The 21,773-nt window shown below is 34.4% G+C and overlaps 1 protein-coding gene across 1 annotated transcript; it reads right to left on the bottom strand.

Annotated features, from left to right (window-relative positions):
• Nucleotides 1-1,527: 1,527 nt before the first annotated feature.
• LOC145642056 (TORTIFOLIA1-like protein 4) lies at nt 1,528-5,981 on the bottom strand. Its single transcript, XM_081693132.1, has 5 exons — nt 5,076-5,981; nt 4,872-4,974; nt 3,738-4,441; nt 3,086-3,533; nt 1,528-1,841 (listed from the first exon to the last, which is right to left on the bottom strand). Exons 1-4 carry the CDS (start codon nt 5,901-5,903, stop codon nt 3,093-3,095), a joined length of 2,076 nt encoding a protein of 691 aa, XP_081549258.1. The 5' UTR covers nt 5,904-5,981; the 3' UTR covers nt 1,528-1,841; nt 3,086-3,092.
• Nucleotides 5,982-21,773: the final 15,792 nt, after the last annotated feature.

Genomic DNA, 21,773 nt, shown 5'->3' on the forward strand with positions numbered 1-21,773 from the left:
GATGTCATAATTTTCCTTTACAAGCTACTCATACCATATTTAACATTGCCTTGAAAATTAATTCCATTTGAATTTTTAAATTTTGGGTTTTCTACATATATTATGTTATTTAATTATTTATAATTTGTTAACAATAGTTAATAATATAATTTAATTGAAATTTCCTAATTAAATATGAAAATTATGCACTTTTGGGAATTGTATATTCATATTTAATCAAAAATAATTAGAAAAGCGAAAAAAATAGTTATTTTCTTTCAATATGTGTTAAAAGTCTATAATTCAATTTTTATTATAAATTAACCTAGTGTAACATTAAAGAACTCCAATGTATAGAACTCACTTTGGATCTGAAGTTGTCCAACTAATCAACTTTTTTTGGTAAATAAAGTTCCAAATCCATTTCATATGTTCTATATAGATGTAGCATATCTAATTATGCTCAAATGACTTTCCAAATTAGTGTTTCGTTACGTTAATATAACCTTTAATCTACTCAACTAAACAGCTCATAAACTTGTTTTTTTGCTGAACTAACGCATTAATGCAATATGCATTATGCATTGGGTCACCAACAAATTAAAATGTCTACTGAATTTGTGGAATATTTTTTCGAACCACCACCTTTCACTTTGTAGTTGGTCCAATATAATTTCCAAATATTATGTGGAGTTCGTAATTGGTTCCTATATCACTTTTTTGTGCATTTTATTCTGAAAATATGATCTAATAATCCTAGTTGCTGGATGTGTGTTAATTCTTGAGTTCTAGCTAGTTCTGGCTCACTTAGAGTTTATATGTTTTTATATATATATATATATATATATACATATATATATATATATATATAAACATATTTATGACATAAAGCCGCACATTTCTGTAAACCAGTTTACTATTCCAGCTGTTGCAATATACTACCTCCGTTACATATTAATTACAACTTTGAGCTATTATTTGTAAGATATAAAATATTTATAAGTATTTTATTATACTTCTAATAAGTAGCGGAACTATTCTAATTCTGTACGTCTTTTTTGCCTTAACAATTCAACATTATGGTTTTGTTTGAAATCCCTTGATAAATTAAGACCTAAAGGGTTTCACTAGTCTAATATACTCCGTATATGTATTATTTGAGACGAACTAAAATTGATACTCCGTAGTTGATAACTAGTCTACTCTCTTTATGAGCATATCCTTGTCTATGAAGAGCCCCTTCAAGGTGACTTAACATGTGTATAATTTTGTACCCTACCAATAACATACTGTGTGTTTAGTTCTTTACATTACAAAGTATTGATTCTTGCTGTTCTCAATGTACAGTTTATTGTTCTTGTCTTAGTTTGGTATCAGTGTTACCGGTGCACCGAATAATACTTGTATGTCACAGACTCAGAGCAAGCTGAACTCTTGAAGGCCAAAGAATACAAGAATTATATGAATAATAGTAACGCCAAGATTTTATCTTCTCTTCCTTTTCTCCTGTACAAACATCATCATTTATATACCCCTCCACAACAAACAAATCCGAAATAAATCAAGCACAAGCTCTCAAAGATCACAGCAAACGTGAATGGTGATCATCACCGGCTGTTAACACCAGCCTAACTGCGAAATGAATCGCCACGCCTAATACATTGGATGTTCAAATTGATGATGACACATTTCGGAGTTAAATACATGATACACCCCTTTTGTCAAGGTCAAATGAACCAAGTAATATACAAGCTTCAGTAGAGTAGTCACGGTCATCAAAGACAAGCCCATGCCGAATGTCTAGAAGCTAAAGCTTGAGGATCTTATCTTAAAAGTTCTTTAAACTTCATCCATTGCAAATGCTGTATAAAATAATTAGATGGTAAGCAAAAAGTTGCTGATGATGGATTCTAAATATAATAAAACCAACTATAGTATAAAAATGTTGCAAAAGATAGTCATTACAAGATAATCATTGGATTCTAATTAAAACAATAGTTCTTTACTTCTATAGTAGTAGTCTATTAGAGCTAGTGGGCATACAGCATCTAATTGTAGATGCAAGTAGCTTTGGATGCGCCCGTAAAAAGAACACTTTGAATGTAATTCATCTTTATACTTTATGTTACTCATGACCAGTTGATTACCAAACAGAATTGAACAGCAAAAATAAATAAATACTCGTATCCAATGATTAGTATTCGTTCATTCATTCACAATCCATGAACTCGTTAGCCCTTATATTCACAGCATATTACTCTGTTAAAACTTTTTTCCCTAATCTTTACCATTGAGTTTGACATAGTAGAAGATAGACATAAATAGGGAAGGACCGACAGTTTAAAGGGCCCATACTATCAATTAGATAAAATCAACGGTTAAGTCAGCAACAAAATCCCATCCCACCTGTAATATATTCAATATTGGTCAGATTTAATGGCTTGACTGACATAGATATGAATATTCCAAAATTCTAGCATACTCAATAATTCAAGTGCTATTTGTTATTTGACATATTTGGTGGCCATATTAAATCAATGTAATTAATCTTACTATACTATGAAAAGAAAGGAGGGGAAAAGGCGTTTTATAGCTAGAGGATTCACTGTCAAGAAAAGTAAGAAAAAGATCCTATGATGGAAAAGTAGAAACAGGAAGTTGGTGTAAAATCATTTCTAGAACAATGATCATTAAACATTCAGCAGGTTGTAGAATGAAAAACAAACTGTATATCAACTAGAAGTGGCTAAAGGGTTGTTCGGCGGATCAGGTCTGTTTATGTAATCTCGGGTTGGGCCATATTTGCGGCCATTGCCAATATCGCCTCAGGTCAAATCAGGTCAATTTTGAATCTTATATCATATTATGTAATACTCTGTATCATGTAAGATTGTAAGGTATGGGTTTTTACCAATTATGAGTCGGTTTTGATGTCTACCTACTACCACATAGCGAGTGACTCATTAAAAAGTAATGGATAAAATTAAGAAGCATTTATGAAATGCTAAATGCCTGTATCAACTAACTACAGCAAAAGATATGATGGCCAAGGCAAAAGAATTGACAAAATTGCAGACTAATTGGGTAGAAAGCGAATTAAATTTACCTGTAGTCTATGCTCCTCGAACCACTGAATTAAAACAAGCAGCAGTGGAAGCTGAATCAAAGCTTCTGGGACTGCAATTTCTTCCTCTCTGGGCAGTTTGGCCTATGCCTTTGACACTTCCCCATGACTCCCGGTAAAAGCCTTCGTTCTGCTCGTGGTGCTTAAAACCATCCATCTGTGGAGCAGCTTCGAGACTACCATCTCTACTAGGCATACTTCCTGAATAAGATGACTTAGGAATAGAGGACGACCTTCCTTCTGTTCTTCTCCAGAATTTCGGACTCAGGAATTCTGTACTAGGACAGCAAGTGCTTCCTGCTGAGTCATTGTTCGCAATTCTTCCACTTTGCACAGCTAAATCATGGGAGATTTCATCCAATGCTCTCTCGAGGCCAGATACTCGATTCTCCAAAGAGTCAATCCCACTTTGAGAATTACCCATAAATCTCTAAATATTGCAAAGCAAAAGATTAATGTCAGCTATCAATCTTCAAATTAAAAATGCAGAAACTACAATGATCTTTTTGCACTACTCTCATTCATATTATTATAGGTGTCTGTTTTTCGGGTGTAAATCAACACAAAAAGATACAAGAATACAAAATAGCCAGTTCTTATTAACAACGGAATACAGATAGAGTATGCAACCAACCTGGATGAGAACCATCATATCAGATTGCTGTCTCTCTATCTGAAGAAGCTGTTTTCTGATCAAAGACAGGTCCTCAGAGTCTGCATTGCTTTCACCGACTTCTTCGTTTCCTCCTCCATCAAAGTCCAACCTCCGAGGCTCATCTTCCTCGGAGAAAGGAACAACACGAGACCCAGGCTTGAAAGCATTAACCTTTGGCACCTTTTCCACCTTTCCTTCAAAGGACTTCTTTACAAAGTTGCTGCTCACATCTGATTCAACCGTCTCAGATGAAGCCGCAAGAGCAGCTAATTCAACCTTCCAATTTGACAATTTCTTAGGCTCAGCATTTTGGTACAAACTCGACTTCTTATCATTGGCCTTCAAAGGCAAAGACGACCTGCCCTTGGACAGATTTCTTTTTGACTGAGCAGCTTCAAAGGCAACATCAGGGGAACTTTTAGAGACGGAAGAAGAATCAGTGACAGTCGAGTCATCGGACAAGGATGATCTGCTTTTCGACAGTGTTTCCTTCCTTTGCGGCGTCTCAAGTCCTATACTCTCTTGAGTGCTTGGGGACATGGAAGGTGAAATAGTGGCAACTGGACCATCAGACAAAGATGACCTACACTTTGCCATTGCTTTCTTTGATTTAGGAGTTTCAGTGCCAGCATATGAACATCTCCTTGGGATAGGAGGTGAAACCCCACCTGTTGTACCACTTTCTACTCCATTGACAACATCAATAAATAAAAAACTAATTAGTTAAAATATCCCCATCATTAATTATCTCAATCTCCAAGATAAACAAAATTGATTGCTGAACAATAGTTCATGCTTCAATTTCAGTTCCACATCTCCTATTTTTTTTAATTTTTTTTCCTTAATAATTAGTCATATGACATCTACAATAAACATCGTATCGAATCAAAAATGAATTGCAAACAAGCTTCATAGCATTCAAAAAAAGGTAATTACACAGCTCAATCAGAAATTTTTTGCATGATATTTGAGATTTATATTATCAAGTAATTATAAACTACCAAACCCATACAAATAAAAACTTGCAACTTGCAACAAAAAATAATCTAAAATTTGCACAAAAACTCAGAAAATACATAGTCAACAATTTTTTTTAAAAAAAAAAGTTAATACCTTTAGAAATTGATGAATTAGATCTAGATAAAGCCTCAGGACCACCAGGAACCTCCCTCCAAGCCTCCAATGCCCGGTTCATAATTTCACGGGTAACCTTAACCTGTCAAAATCAACCATAATACAAACTTTAAAAAACAATTAAAACAAATCTACCCAAAACACGAAATCCATTACTGTCCTTTACGACTCGATTTACTTTACCTTATCGAACCTCCTGGAGTCCAAGGAATTGACCACAAAACGCTTAACCTCAGCAGCAGAATCTTCATCTACAACAACCGCCATCTTAAGCAAAAGCTCGGCAGCAGATTTTCTAGCCATCCAATCGTCTGAACTCAGCATTTCGACCGCAACACCGACCACATTGCCAACTAAATTAGCACCATTATTGTTGCCATTATTAACAACAACACCATTTTTAACGCCAACAACACTCTCAATCACACCTAACAGTGCTCCTTTCGCCTTAAACCCGTCTCCTTTGAGCAACTTCATTGCTTTAGGTAATACCCTTTTTCTCAACTCAATCACTTCTTTCTCCTCGAAAGCACCTGCATCAATGGCGGCCTTCAGGCATAGACAGCACCCGATCTGCGCGTTTAAATCTTGTTCAATCGATATCGAGCCGAGAGTTGCGTCAAGTAAAGGCGGGTAGTTTAACGGGGAGAGCGCAGTGACGGCGGAAACACAGGCATTACGAACAGAGGAGTCGGAATCCCTCAAACGACGGAGTAAAAAGGGGATGATCTTGGGTAAATGAGGAGAGAGAAAATGTTTGTGGGTTTGATTTAGGAGAGATAAAAGAGTAATACAATGAACACGAACAGGGGATTTCAAGGAAGAATCGATTGAGAGAATACATGATAAAAATGTTGGGAGAAAATCTAAAGAAAGAGATTTAGCGAGGTAATTTAGTTCGGAAGAAGCTTGAGTGAAGGTTGCTCTGTCTGAGAGTTTATCAATGGAGGTGAAGATTTTTTGTCTGAGTTCGTGGGTGTTTGATGGTTTTTGGTATGACGCCATTTTCATGGAATTTGATGAAGGAAGAGAGAGAAAAATGGAGGAAGAAGAAGAAGGTGTTTTTTTTAAAGGTGGAATTTGCAGAGGATTTTGTTTATAAACGTTTCAGAAGGAAGAAGGAAGAGAGAGGAGAGAGAGAAGAAGTGGGAGGGAGGTATCGTTTTCTAAGTTACAAGGCGGGGTTTTTTTTTTAGCTCGTTCAGAAAGTGATTTAGGTGGGACATTCTACTTAATTTTTTGATTAGGATTTGTATTAGTGATACTGATATCCGTTGTTAAATGTATGTAGTTTTGTTTTTTTTTTTTCCATCTGATATTTACTAAACTTAAATTTATTACGAATTACTCGCAATAAAGAAGTATTATTTATGAGACATAAAATATTCATTTGTTGTGAGTACTACAAAATGGAGGGAGTAATTGATTCGGTGATTAGGTCATGATCTTTTGAGGTATTGTGCTCTACTAAGGGCATGTTCTCATTGACTGAACTGAACTGAACTGAATATTTTATAAAAGAAAGAAATTAAGAGCTAAGCTGAACTGAACTGAACTGAACTGAGCTGAACTGAACTGAACTGAACTGAATTTCAACGTAAGAGAACAGGCCCTAAGTCATGTTATGTTCTATTCTGCTAATATTTGTGTTTACTTTACTGAATTCTTCTCTACTGTACTCAGAAGTTCAAAAGAACAGGGTCTTACTTGTATTTGAAGTTATTACAATATCATTCAAATTTCACCAAACACTCGTGGTTCAATTATTAATCTTCACTGCTAAGGGCTTGTTCTCTTCATCTTAATTTCAGTGCAGTTCAGTTCAACTCCAATTAGTACGTTCAGATCAGCTCATAAACACTTCATTATTTCACAAACAATTCATTTTAGCTTTATTCAGTTCAACTCCAATCAGTTCGGTTCACTTAAGTTCAGTAAATCAGAACAGGCTCTAACATATTGTTAAGAGCTAACCGTTACGTGCACAGGTAATAGCTACTATAGCTACCGTACCACACAACTACCAGCTACGTAAACAAACTACTCTCTCCGTGTTTTAAGAATTTTTCCACTATTCACATAATGGTTTTGACTTGATTAATATAACTAATATATAAAAACAAATCATATCATATAACTAATATATAAAGCTAAACTTTTAGCAGAACATGCCCTAGTCCTTAGGGCTATTGGCTACGTTTATTATTTTCCCTAGTTTTATTCAATAACAGTCGATTTTGATAAGTAAAGATTGATTATTTCATATACTAAGAAATAAAACAATGAACTAATGGCCTGTTCTCATTGACTGAACTCAGCTGAACTGAACTGAACTGAACTGAACTGAAATGAATATTTTATAAGAGAAGGAAATTAGGAGCTGAGCTGAGCTGAACTGAACTGAACTGAACTGAAATGAAATGAACTAAACTGAATTTCAACGTAAGAGAACAGGCCTTAAATCCCTCCCCTTTGAGTAAATGAACAAACTCACATGTAAGTGAAAGTGTTATCCTACATTGAAATAGGGAAAATTTGCAAATTGCAGCCATTTAAAGTTCTTATTTTGTAAATTGCAGCCATTTAATTTTTTTTTTTTTTTGCAAATTGCAGCCCAAAAGTTCGTATAAATTGTAAATTGCAGCCCGATTCAATTTTTTCATCGATTTACATGTTGAAAAATCTTCGATTATGGTTTTAGGGGTCATTTTAGCCCTTAGGGACCCGAATTGAGCTCGGAATTAGCAAAAAAATAACGTATGTGTCTCATATTTACAGTTTCCCACAAATCGATACATTTTTGTTATGCAAAACGAGATAGTTACGTTATTTTTTTGCTAATTCTGAGCTCAATTCGGGGTTCCTAAGGAATAAAATGACCCCTAAAACCTTAACCGAAGATTTTTCAACTTGTAAACCGATGAAAAAATTGAATCGGGCTGCAATTTACAATTTATATGAACTTTTAGGCTGCAATTTGCAAAAAAAAATTTAAATGGCTGCAATTTGCAAAATACGAACTTTAAATGGCTGCAATTTGCAAATTTTCCTTGAAATAGTGTAAAAAGTGTTGGAAAGTATATCCACATTGAAAAACGCAAGAAAGTTATGTCCACTTTATAAGACTAGCATGTTCAGATTTACTGAAAACAACTTAATTGAACTAATTGGAGTTGAATTGAATTGGACTGAATAGAGCTTAAATGAATCGTTTATGAGAGAAGGAATTAGAAACTGAACTGAAATTAAGTTATTATAAAAAATATCATCCATAATCCCGCTAAATAAAAATGAGTTTTATTTTTTATTTTTTATTTTTTATTTTTTTTTGTGGTCTAAAAACGCATTTTTGGATCCCATGTGTAAAAAAATTTTCTCCCACACTTTTTATTACAAATTTTCCAAAGTTATTCAATCCTTGGACTCATAAAACCTAATTTATTCTAAATTGGTTAGCAAAAGAATACAGTAAATGGATTTTAAAAAAGGTACAATGAAACATGCACTGCTGAAAAATTGGATTGAATAATACGGAGTACTAGTACAGGCTAATAAAATTACTAATGATCATATATTTGTACCTCAAGTCTATTGCTCATATATGTACATTAAACAAGCGTAATTGCAAGGTTAACTACAAAAAATGGAAAGAGTACTAAAATATTTACATATCGTGTTATGTCATATACTCCGTACTTCAGTAACTTTGCATTTGGTACATTGAATTTAATGTCTAACAGACTAACCAGAGTAATTAAGCCAAATTATTGATTACTAGAAAATAGATGATTCCTAGTTTTCTTGAAACAACCATTCCGGAAGTGTCGTGACGTTACGAAGACTCAACTTTTTGGTAATGTCACAAGGATTAACCTGGACAAGTGGTTATGTATTTGTTGACAAGCTTCTCATACATTACCTTATCATATTATACTCACAATATTAATGAACCTTTTAATTACTTTATAAATAAAAACTCAGGTAAATTGCCTGAAATTGATTAAAAAGAGGATTAAATAGATAAATTAAGTTTTAAAAAAATGAGGAAAAAAAAGGCGTAAATCTAGAGTGAAAGCATGTGAGAAAGATATGGGTTAAATTAAAGTGTTCCAAGGAACAGCAAACCACGTGACTCCTCAGAAGTCTCTCATTCATTAGAATTCATTGAATGATGAGAGGGACTTTGCTTACTTTGTTTCCCTCCCCTGCCAATGCCATCATCATCATATTCTCAATCCCCAGTTTTTAACTTAGAGATTTTTTATACGGAGTACTTATTAATGTAATTTTGCAAGAAAAGATTCATGACTTATTACTCATATCACTCATCTACATACTTATTAAGAGTAAAGTATGTGATTGGATTTGAGTAAAGCTCATTGAATTTGAGTTCTTTCAATCCATTTTAGATGATGAGCTGTTTAATTAATAACAGGTCAAATTAATTTGAGGTCGTATTTGGTGAAAAGTTGAAACAAATTGTGTTATGTTGAGGCCTTGAGCAAACCCACGTGTAAAGTGTAACTAGAAGTGTTGTCCCTCATCAATTGAGTATATAAATAGAGTGAGAGTGTTGGAATGTGTAACCCGCATTAAAAAGAGAAAATTGTGTTCATTTTATAAGGCTAAGGGCATGTTCTCATACGTTTATATTCAGTTCAGTTCAGTTCAACTTCGCTCCTAATTTTCTTCTCTTATAAAATATTCATTTCACTTCAGTTCAGTTCAACTCAGTTCAGATGAGTTCAGTCTATGAGAACATGCCCTAAATGACTACTCTCTTCATTATCATATAATTTTAAGGTAAAACTCTTGGACTTATAAAATAGACACTCATAACGGGTGCACTTTAAACCTGCCCCAAACAATTGTTATAATACACATGCATACTAAAGGAACAAAATAATAACACGGTACGGTGTTAAGGTATGCAATCTGGTAGTATAGATTTTGATGACCAAAAAAATATTGCAAAGTCGTGAATTTTGTGAATGATATTCACCAAGATTCTAGCAGTTCATCTTTGTACAAACTAGATAGTGTGAACAAAGAAAATATTGCAACTAACCATATCGATCATAATAAATCAGAGTTGCAATTACTAATATTTCTGAGCTGTTGAAGACTATCTAGCTTCAAGACCGAATCAACTTTTGTTCGCACGTTTAATTTTCAGTCATACAGTTCATGAAAAACAAAGTACTAGCTACTACTAGTCTTCTGTTCTACTGTGTTGCAGTATATCATGACGTGCAAGTCATTTGCTAACGACAAAATTGGCTCGTCATGTAGGTTGCAAGCTCTCTTTCACAAATCGCCAAATCTGCCATAGTTTTTTTTTTTTTTTTTTTTTCTTTTACAAAGCCATAGCATAATTTTTTTAGCCATGAAGGTCACACAAATATATATGGGGTAGGTGGACTCCATGGTTATACTCTGTAAAACAAAGGCTGACTTTCAATTCGAAAAGTATTTGTTCTGATTTACTAAACTGAGCTGAACTGAACTTATTGAAGCTGAACTGCACTAAATTAAATATTTTATGAGAAAAGAAAATCAAGAACTGAAGTGAATTAAAAAAAGCTAAAGAGAAAAGACCCTTAACCATTGTCAAAGTTTCATTGGAATCGTATCGGTCATATTATATTACTTCATATGTAGTATTATGTAATATGTTGTATTATCCAGTCCCTTCCTCTCAATATAATTGTCACATTTAACCAAGCATGCTTGGTAGAGTTGGTGGATAACTTAGCGAAGGTCACAAGTTCGAGCCTTAACAACTACATATGCGTGGGAGTAGGGGATTTCATTACCCCACCTCTACTCTCAAGCGTTAACTTGCGAAGCTGAGCTCACTTAACCCGTGAGAGGTGCAAGTTTAATAGGGTCTTAGCTTCTTCATCTTTATCTTTAAAAAAAAAAAAAAAAACCTAATTGTCACATTTCGTTTTTAAGCTATCATAAATCGATTTTTTTTTTTTTAATACACCTTTTTCTATCAAGGTGAAATTCACACGCACATTTTTTTTTTCTTGTACTTTATTTTTGGACTTTAATGCTAAAAATTGTTTATGGGTAATTGTTAGTTCAAACGAACACTACAAGAGGGGGTGAATTGTAGGTGAGTTCCTAGTGACTACTTTTGCAAATTATAAACAGAACATAAAAGGAACTTAGCAAAGCACATATGATTTTATGAGGAAACCTTCCATGAACCAATTGGAAGTAAAACCTCGACCCTTCTAAGGGATTTCCACACAAAACCAATTCACTATAATAGGGCAAACACCAAGTTACAAACCTATTATATGATAGACCTTTACTCACAAGTTCCAATTAGAACTTGCTGCTACACAGTAGGACTCTATCTTACCCAATTCAAGTTCCTTACTTGAATTAACTAGTACTCTCACAGTACAATCACATACTTTGCACTCAAAACTCTCTCACCTGTATGCAATATAAATTTCACACACTCACACCCAATAATCCAACCGATTACAGACAATGTAACCCCTAGAATATGTTAGGCAAGCAATGCACGAAATCCGAAACTAATATGACAAGATTAAGCTTGGCAAACTTACACGAATTAAGCTCAAAGATTTCTTCACGCAAAAACTCACAAAAACCTAATGAGATCATATCTCTACTATTTTTACAAGTATAACTCGTATAGAAAGTAGGGTTTTCTAAAAGATAAAAGTTAACTTTCCTTATCTCAAGAACACGGTTTAAGTAAAACATATTTTGAGAAAATCTTTTTCCGGAAGATAAAGAAAGATATAATTAAAAAGAATAATATCTTTTTAACAAAACTGATTTTAAGAAACAAATTTAAATAAAATATTTTTCTAAAATCTATCTTTTTATCTTTTTCAATTTTATCTAATTTGCCAATTTATCTTATCACGCTTCTAATAGATTTCGTGCATATCTACTTAAAATATTTAACAATAAATCTAAAAGATAAAATCTTAACTAAATTACTATTACTGTGCCGCGTTTCCGTAATCTTAAATTACTTGGGCTTCACGCAGACCAGGAGCAGGTTCCTGCTGTCACTCGATCTCCAGTCCTCAACTGGAACTTCGCAGACTAAGTTCCTTCTGGAACTTCCTGTCTTCAGCTTACATCTTCCAAGTTCCTATTAGGGAACATTCCTGTTAAGGAACTCAGTTCTTGTTAGAGAACTCTTCATATTGTTTGTCTTTTCATTAAAGGTCTCTTCATGTCTTCATAGTCCAAGTACTTTTCCACCTCCAAGGTCAACTAAACCTATACTAGTTAAACACTTAAAAACCTTTATTAGTTGAGTGTGCTTTAGTTTAAGTTCATTATCATCAAATCCTTTAAGCTTCAACAGTAATTAAAATATATTGGAGGGAGGAAGTATGTACATCTGTTTATTTGTTCACATTCTTCATTGTGTCTTTTGTTCTACCTTTATGGCCGTGTTGCCCGTGTATCCGATCCCTTTGTTTCCAATTAATCTCAACACGTCGATCTTTAGTTATACACTTAATCTTGTATAACTCGACTAGACTAATAGTCAACATTCTAGCTACTTGATCCGATTGAAACCTTACAACTTTGTGCAAATTGAGTAAGAGTAACTATGGCACTATGCTATTATAATGTAGTAAACGTGACAAATTTCATGGTATCGGACTATCGGGAGACAATACACAACACTTTCCAATTCCCAAGAGTTAACCTACTAAAAAATTAAGTGTGCGTACAAAAACAGCATGCATAATTGCACATTGAATTTTTATGCATGCAAGTCTCAAATATCTTAGCCATTTTGCTATCCTATGAATTGTAACATCTACTCCATTGAACATTAATTAAAACCTCTGGTCTATACATTATGCAAGCAAGGAGTTACACTACTCCATAATCTTATGATTTTATATAAGCACTACGTATATTTTGATCGATATTATAATGCTCATGTTACTATGTTAGCACGTAAGGGCATGTTCTCATTTACTGAACTGTACTAAACTTATTAGAGCTGAACTGAATATTTTATGAGAGAAGGAAATTAAGAACTGAACTGAATTTATTAGAGTTGAAATGAACTGAATTGAACTGAAAATAATCTGATGAGAACAGAGTTAACTTGGGAGAATCTTTGCTCTATGAACAGAATCTAAAAAGAAGAGAATAAAATTGGGTGAATTTTCATTAAAGAATAAGGGCCCTGCATAGCTAATTAAGCTAGTATAGGTTGGCAAGAAAAACCCTATATCCACCTTTCTTTTATGTCCTATTTACTGAATTACACTATCAATTTTTTTCAATTTATAGTAAAGCTAACCCGAGAAAAAGAAGGCCTAATTCGAGCAAACAAATAAAAATAAGAAGCTTTTATTCATGTGTTTATTAGGCTACTAATACGTTAGGTTGGTATTGTATTAATTGATTGACGCAGTACACTATTAAGCTTATCTTCCCTTTAATGGTCTTAATGCCTTAAGATGGCAAGATAAAGGTATAGCTGAGCTCCTTCTTTGATATAGTACTCATATTTAATGTAGAGAACGAAGGTACTAGCTAGGGTGGTGCAATATCTACGAGTAGTTCACTAGACATAGTTGGCATGTGTCGGTTATGTAATTATAAGATGCATCATCATAAACGGGATTTAATTATCTTTAAAAATATGATCATCGTGAAATTCTTCTCAATATGTCTATAATTGAAAATTTCTATAATTAGTTAAATTAAATTTATAAGATAACAACATAACACACATGGAGACTCGAGACCTTAACATCTTGCATGGTAGCGACATACACCTAAAATTAATATCCAAAATACTCACAAGGGTCGGGAATAAGGAAGAGGCAAAGCACATGAAGTAAGGTGGATCCATGTGATAGGAAGGTTAGAAGACAAACAATTTAGACTTGTGTTGTTATTGTCAACTAATATCTTGTAGACGTTTAAGTAGATAAGGATCATACGATATTATTACTTGTTCATCCAATAACCAAAAGAACCCGCAAATCCTCGGGCCACCTTATATTTCGGAATACTTCACTACATGATCAAATGATTCTACTATATGTTTTATATAATTATATCTAAGGTTTGAAAACTATGTAATATAATATAAATGTCAAAATTAATTCACGGGCTTCCTTAACAACATTTGGATATTGATATTATATTGTCTCTGTCAATTCACAGAATCACATAGATTCACGACAGCTAAAAACTTGGAATTATGATTCAGTTGAACAAATCGGAGCTTGGAAATTATTCTATATTGATTTTTTTAAAGTGGTGATACTTGGCCAATCTTATGTATACGGAGTAACGATTTAAATTTAACAGCTATTATGTGCATAGAGTAATGTAGAAGGGAATATATTATTTCAGAGGTCCAACTATCCAAATATAACTGTATTTATCTGCACCAAAAAAATAAATCATATAACTGAATTTATGAGTTACTTGAATAATTGACACATTTAACTTTTTTTTTCTTAACTTTGACAATTTTTTATTGCTATTATATGAAATCAAATGTTAATAAAAACTTTATTCCAATAATATGCATTAAGATAAATTCAACGACTTATTAACATTTTATTTTATATAATATCAAAAAAGACGGTCAAAGTTATTATTAAGGTTAGATCATGCGTTTGTCATGATCAAAGTTAGTTTTGCCACATCAGCAAGTTTGTTAGGACTTGTCCGCTCATATTTTATTTTCTTCATTTATTTCTCTTTGTAATAAATATTGCGCGGCTGTAATTTTATTTTCTCATATTTTGATATTTTCCATTAATGAAATTAGTCCTTAATCTTTGTCAAAAAAAAAAAAAAGAAATTATTCCTTAATCTTACTTTCTCTTTCTAAGATTCTTTCTCTCTTTTCTCCTCTTCTTTTACGAATTTTTGGTTTCTTCATATGGTATCAGAGCTCAAAATCCTGGAATTTCGATTGTTTTCTACAGTCGATTATTGATTTGCTTTGTTTTCTTTTGCAATTGTAGTTCGATTGTTAACTTTTCTCCATTTTCGAATCAATTTTTGAAAAAAGTCAAGCGTGTCAATTATTCAGTATGGAGGAGTTATTGCAAAAAGTCAAAACGTTGTACTTCAAAAAAAAAAATATCGAGGGACGATTTATATAGCAATATAATTTGGAATGGTTGATTTTGAAAATAACTTCGTATGTGATTATGATAAGGAAAAAACTGACACTTTTATTATATAGCCAATTGTACCTTGTATAAAGTGAGGAAGCCCCGGTTTATCTTTGTGATAAACAAAAAAAATATTTATAATATAGCCAAGAAATTAAAAGATCAAATATTTTACTGGAAAAATTAACAACAATAAGTTGAACTATGGGTGGTCTTCCAATATTAAGTTCAACTTTAATAATTAAAAAACACAACTTTATGGTCACTTTTCCAATATTAAGTCATGACTTGTTGGATGAGTTAATTATCGATTAATGTTTCACGTGTCAAAACATTATTAGTGACATTTGTTTCAAATATTATTTTTTCAATAAAAAAAAGTTTAACTAAATTGTTGTTAAAATCTCACTAACACAATTAACTAATCTAGCTACTTTACGGTATATAAAAAAGTAAATCTAAATAATAAAACACCGCCACCCCAATTGTCGGACCCTAACCCCTGCCAGCAAACCCCACGGGTGAGCCTCACCCTTCCCGGTGAACCTCACCCTTCCCGGTGAACCTCACCTAGACCCATCCTTGCTGGCAAAACCCCACCTAATCACTCATGGCAGCGAATCCCACCCAACCCCTCCCTTGCTTGTGAAATTCCTACCCATTCCTCAACCCGATGCGGCCTTGCCTAGGAAACCCACCCAATCCGTCGACCAAGCCCCCCTCCCAACGACGACCCACACCCAAACATTAACGACAATCTCTCCTGCCCCCACCTCGAACCTAAATGTACAATCCTAAATTTTGACCCGCGCAAATCCTCACCCGCTCGCAAACCCAGGGCCGTAGCAATGATTTTGGGGGCCCTGTTCCAAATCGAATAAGGGGCCCTTAATAATGTAAATTATACAATTTTTTTAAATCTATAATTTAGACAATGCACAATTTTCCTATATATACATTGCAAAATGCTTTCATATAACAGTGATATATTCAATTGGAGAATTGCTCCATATCGTTGATTCTCAATCTTTTTTCAGAATTATAAGAACAATTTCGACCTTCAAAAAAAAAAAAAAATACTTAGATACAAAATAGTATAAAGTATAAATAAATCAATTTGTGTTAAAATTAAAAATTAAAAATTAAAAATTACTTCAATTGACATTATCAAAACAAGAAAAAAATTAATAAAAAAAATTATAAATTGATTCAGTTGACATTATCAAAACCAGAAATAATTATACTCTATCAGCAATCATCAACCAACATTCTCCCAACTATTGTTTAAATAATGTACAAAAATTGCAAATAATACATTAATACCGATTACCGAGCAAGTGATAAGATCAAATAAAAACAAAGATATTACACATATTAATGTCTGGGAAGATTGAATGATTTGATGAGCCGACGTCATATTTTCATACTTCAATTATTCAATTGCTTAAAAACCAGAAATAATTTTTTAAAAAATCAAAAATTACCTTAAATCGATTCCATGAACAACCGAACAAAGAACTGAAATTAATTGCTTCAATTATTATTCCTTCAAGCCTTCCAATTGCTTCAATTCGTTCCCCTCAAAAAGATAAAAAAAATTGATTCAAGCCTTCGATTCGTTTTTGATTTTGTATAATTGTATGATTTGTATTAATTGGGAATAGATGAAGATGATTGAATATAATTATGGAAGATTGATATTGATTTCTCATTGCCATTGTTATATAACAAAAATAACTTGAATTTGACTGAATTTATTTCTTTTTCCGTTGAAAATTTTTGAATGGAAATTATGCTAATACAATTTTCCATAGAATTGATTGATGTAATTATGGAGAAATTCAGGAAATTGGAGCAATTAATATGGAAGGTTGAAACAAAGAGGAAAAAATGGAAAAAATTAGCGTGATATATTCGTGATTAATATTACTGCTGCTTGATTGCCTGCTTTAGCGTTAAAAACAAGAGATATTTTTTTTTTTTTTAACAAAATTGGGCCCCTTTAAATTGGGGGCCCTGTGCAAGAGGGCACCTTGCACATGCTATTCTACGGGCCTGCGCAAACCCCATGAACCTTGCTCACAAACGCCCACCAACGCTACCCCTACCCTTGTCGGTGAAGCTCCACCCAACCAACAACCTAATTTTTTTAAAATAACTTTTTTGTACTTAAAGTTAATATTAAGATTAATTTTATTATTAATTAAATTAATTAATATAATATGGAATAATTAAGAGTTAGGCCCTGTTCACTTCAGCTTAAAAAAATAATATTAAGTAAAAATAATTTAAGTTCAGTAAAAATAAGTTCAGTTCAGCAAAAAGAATTTCAATTTAGTTTAAAAAGTTTAATTCAATAAAAATAATGTCAGTTTAGTGAAAATCAGTAATTTCAAAGAATAAATATAACATGGAATCAGTAAAAATAATTCCACTTCAATAAAAATGATTTGAGTTTAGTAAAAATAATTTAAGTTCAGCAAAAATAATTTCAGTTCAATAAAAATAATTTCACTTCAGCAAAAATAAGGTGAAGTGAACGAAGCCTTAATTATGGTGTAAGTTAATTTATAACGGGGTTGACCAATCACAGGTAAAACTACTCATTTATGAAAAATTGACATCAAAGTTGGGCTTATTTTTGAATTAATTAAAGAAAAAAGATATTTGCAATCCTAAGGGTTGCATATAAGAAGCTAAAAGTGAAAAGAATAGACAATAAATAAACATTTATTACACTGATTTACTTGTGAATTGTCGATAAATTCTCTACTTAATACTAAAAAAGAAGTATATTGCTGCATATAACATTACCCTTCATTAAAATTAGGAAAATGTTATACATAGCCCTTAGGGCTATATATAAACATTAAATTTACACTTGAAAATCATAAAAAGTTAAAAAATCATAAAAATATAAACACTAATTACCCTGATTTACCAATGTTTTTATCATAAATTCCTAATTTTATACAATTTCCAAGAGTGTATTTAATGCTTATATATAGCCCTTAGGGCTACATATAACATTACCCTTAAAATTAAACTTAATATTGGAAGATCACCCAAAGTTCAACTTATTTTTGTTATTTTTTATGTAAATTAATAAAAACGCAAACTAGAGAACGAAGTAGTTTGATCTCAAATCTTAGATACCAATTTTGTAAATCTTTGCCAACGAATGAAGTGAGAGATCGTTGACATACATAACTCTAAAATTAATGCTGTGAATTAATTGGTTTTGATCTTTGAAGGTACTGTATGGGGAGATATTTACACTCAAACCGATATTGTGTGGTAGGCCGATATGTTGCCCGAATCCGGCTCATCAGCAATTTTACTCATATCGGCATTTATGGAGAAAGTATACATATCGGTCTATCGGCGGCTGACACGTGTCGTCCTCACATTTGACACGTGGCGAAAACTACTTTGCACATTACGCTGCCACCTGTCACTTAATCAAGCTATAAATAATCCGGTTTTACCTCATAACAAAGGTAGCATTTATTACACACACTCTCTCTCTAAATTCTCTCTCCTCTTTTTATAAACACTTACTGACTTAGTCATCGGAGTGGTTATCCCCGGATTCACCCCGGGGGTAGCTGATCTCTTTTCTGTGTGTAGGTTCTCATCTGGCCGATAGGAGCAGAGTGGGTTATATACTCAGGCTTCGAATCTTGGAGTTGGGTCATCGGATCCTTGCAGAAACAATTGGCGCTAGAAGGAGGGGAAGCTACTTAATAACTTCTATCGCCTAAAAGAGCCTCACATCTTCCGATTTCATAAAAAAAAAATAAAAAATGCCTGATCCAGAAATTCAGATTGAAGACGAAACTCATACTCTGGAGGGTAACGAGTTTCATATGCCGATAACCCCAAAATGACAGACTGGGATGGATACAGACCCTATGGCTGGGTTTACATCAGAAGAGCTAGAAACGGCGGCAAGAGTGATGACCGCCATGAGTAGAAAAAGAAAGGAAGTAGGGGCAACCCAAGATGGAGGAGGGGTGCCGGTTATAACTCATGGTAATCACTTCAACCAGGCTGGAAGTTCACAAAGACGCCGACATGAAGAGTCACCGATAAGATTGCAACAGACTCCCAGAGAATCAGAGGTTCAATCCTCAGGTCAAGATGAAAGCACAGGGACTTATCAGCAAGGAGCGGTGCGAAGAGTGGTTCAGTTGAGGGCATCACCATTTGCGAAGAGCATCCTTGATCAACCGATGGAAAAAATCAAAATGCCGATATGTCGGTATGATGGAAAGGGAGATCCTGGTAGATATATGACCTCATATGAAGGGCACATGATTTTATATACCAATTCTGATGTCGTTTGGTGTAAAGTATTCCCGACCACTCTGGTTGGGGCAGCGGCAGATTGGTTCAATAATCTTGAAAATGGAGCGATCCATAGCTTCCAACAGTTAGCTGAAATGTTTGTGGGACAATACGTCAGCAATAGTGTTCGACAGAGAACTTCAGGGGAGTTGATGGCCGTTAGTCAAAAAGCAGATGAGTCTCTAAGGGACTACGTAAGAAAATTTAATAATGAAGCCGATACAATCCCAAAATTACAGCAAGAAATAGCAGTCATGGCACTAATGAACGGCCTGAATGATTCGGAATTTAAAAGGTAATTAACCAGAAAGAATTAGCCAACATTAGCTATGGCGTTCAACAAAGCTCATGACTATATAAAGAGTGAAGAATTGATGAAAACAAGCAGCCGGGTTAGTTCCACCGATAGGATTCACCCAATGCCGGAGGGGGGATCTTCGGGAGGTGGAAGGCCGAGGAATCCAACCCCAGCAAGGGGAGGAAGCCGTCAAGAGGTTATAGGAACCAAAGCACCAATGCGATATAATTCGTATACACCGCTGAATGCACCAAGAGCTGCAATATATTCTGTAAACCAGAATCGAGAAGGATGGGTAAGACCCATGCCGATGAAAGTAAAAGGAAGGGATACCAAGAAGTATTGTATGTTCCACCGGGATGTGGGGCATTATACTGAAGATTGTGTGCAGCTGAAAGATAATATTGAAGAATTAATAAGAAGGGGGCACCTCACTCAATACCGGCTACATTCAGGGGAAAGTCAACAACAACCATATCGGCAGCCAGAACGTCAGCAGATAGAACTCAGGCCAGAAAGGCAAGGGCAAATAAACCGACAAGGGGATAGCGGGAAACCACCGTCGTCCACTGGAAAAAGAGTTGATGTAATAACCGGTGGACCAGTTCACGGAGGAACGATAAGTGGAGCACGGAAGCACCTATCGGAATATCGACACATTGTTAATGCATTAGATGTCAATCATCGCCCGCAGCCATCCGAGATTCCAGATGTAATGTTTACCAAAGAAGATGCAAAGGGAATAGTTTTTCCCCATGATGATCCCCTGGTATTGATAGCAAAAATCAACGGGGTCGATGTGAAGAGAATTTTAGTTGATGGAGGAAGTTCAGCAAATGTTTTGTTCATGCAGGCGTTTAATGAGTTGATGATAGGCCGACAATACCTAATGCCGGTGTCTTACCCAGTGATTGGGTTTAATGGTTCGACAGTGAGGCCGGAAGGGAGTATAATTCTCCCTGTTAGGTTTGGAGATGGAACAACGGCAAGAGATACAATGGCTGAGTTTCTGGTGGTGGATGTACCGTCGGCATACAATGGAATTGTTGGAAGACCGATAATTCACGACATACAGGCAGTAGTATCAACTTACCATTTAACTATTGCTTATGTGTCGAATAAGGGGGTTGTAGAAAAGGTACATGGTGGGCAAGTGATGGCAAAATCATGCTATGTCACAACACTGAAAAATCCAGGGCAAAAAGGACCAGTGTCGAGCAACCCGAAACGAGCAAGAGAGCCAGCGGTACGAGACTTATCTATGGAGAATTTTGATTCTAGGCCGGAAACTGCGCCGAGGCCGTCACCAGGAGGTGAGACAGTGCAGATAGAACTCCAGCCAGGGAACCCAAACCAGATGGTGAAAGTTGGAGCTGATATGGATGTTGAAATGAGGTGCAACCTGATCAGCTTGTTAAGGGAGAATGTAGATGTGTTTGCATTCTCGGCAGATGATATGCCCGGTATACATCCGGAGGTAATGGATCATAAGCTTAATGTAGTCCGAAGGTTTAGACCGGTAAGGCAGAAGAAGCGCAATTTCTCAACAGAAAAATTCGAAGCCATTCAAGCAGAAGTCAACAAGCTTTTAACGGCAGGATTTATAGAACCATGTACTTACCCAGAATGGTTAGCAAATGTCGTAATGGTCAAGAAGCCGACTGGAAAATAGCGGATGTTTGTAGATTTTACAGATTTAAATAAAGCTTGTCCGAAAGATTGCTATTCATTGCCTCGGATAGACAGGTTGGTAGATTCAACTTCTGGCCATGAAATGTTAAGCTTCTTAGATGCATTCTCAGGATATCATCAAGTCAGCCTTCATGAATCAGATAGGCCTAAAACAACGTTCATAACAGATGCTGGGGTATACTGCTATAGAGCAATGCCGTTTGGGTTAAAAAATGCCGGAGCAACATATCAAAAATTGGTTGACAAGATTTTTGCAAACCAAAAAGGCCGTAATGTGGAAGTGTATGTAGATGATACGATAGTAAAGAGCAAGGCAAAAAAAGATCACATAGATGATTTAAAAGAAACTTTTGCTACTTTACGGCAATA

Source organism: Chenopodium album, chromosome 1 (genome assembly GCF_948465745.1).
Source record: "Chenopodium album chromosome 1, dcCheAlbu1.1, whole genome shotgun sequence".
NCBI classification, from domain to species: Eukaryota; Viridiplantae; Streptophyta; class Magnoliopsida; order Caryophyllales; family Amaranthaceae; genus Chenopodium; species Chenopodium album.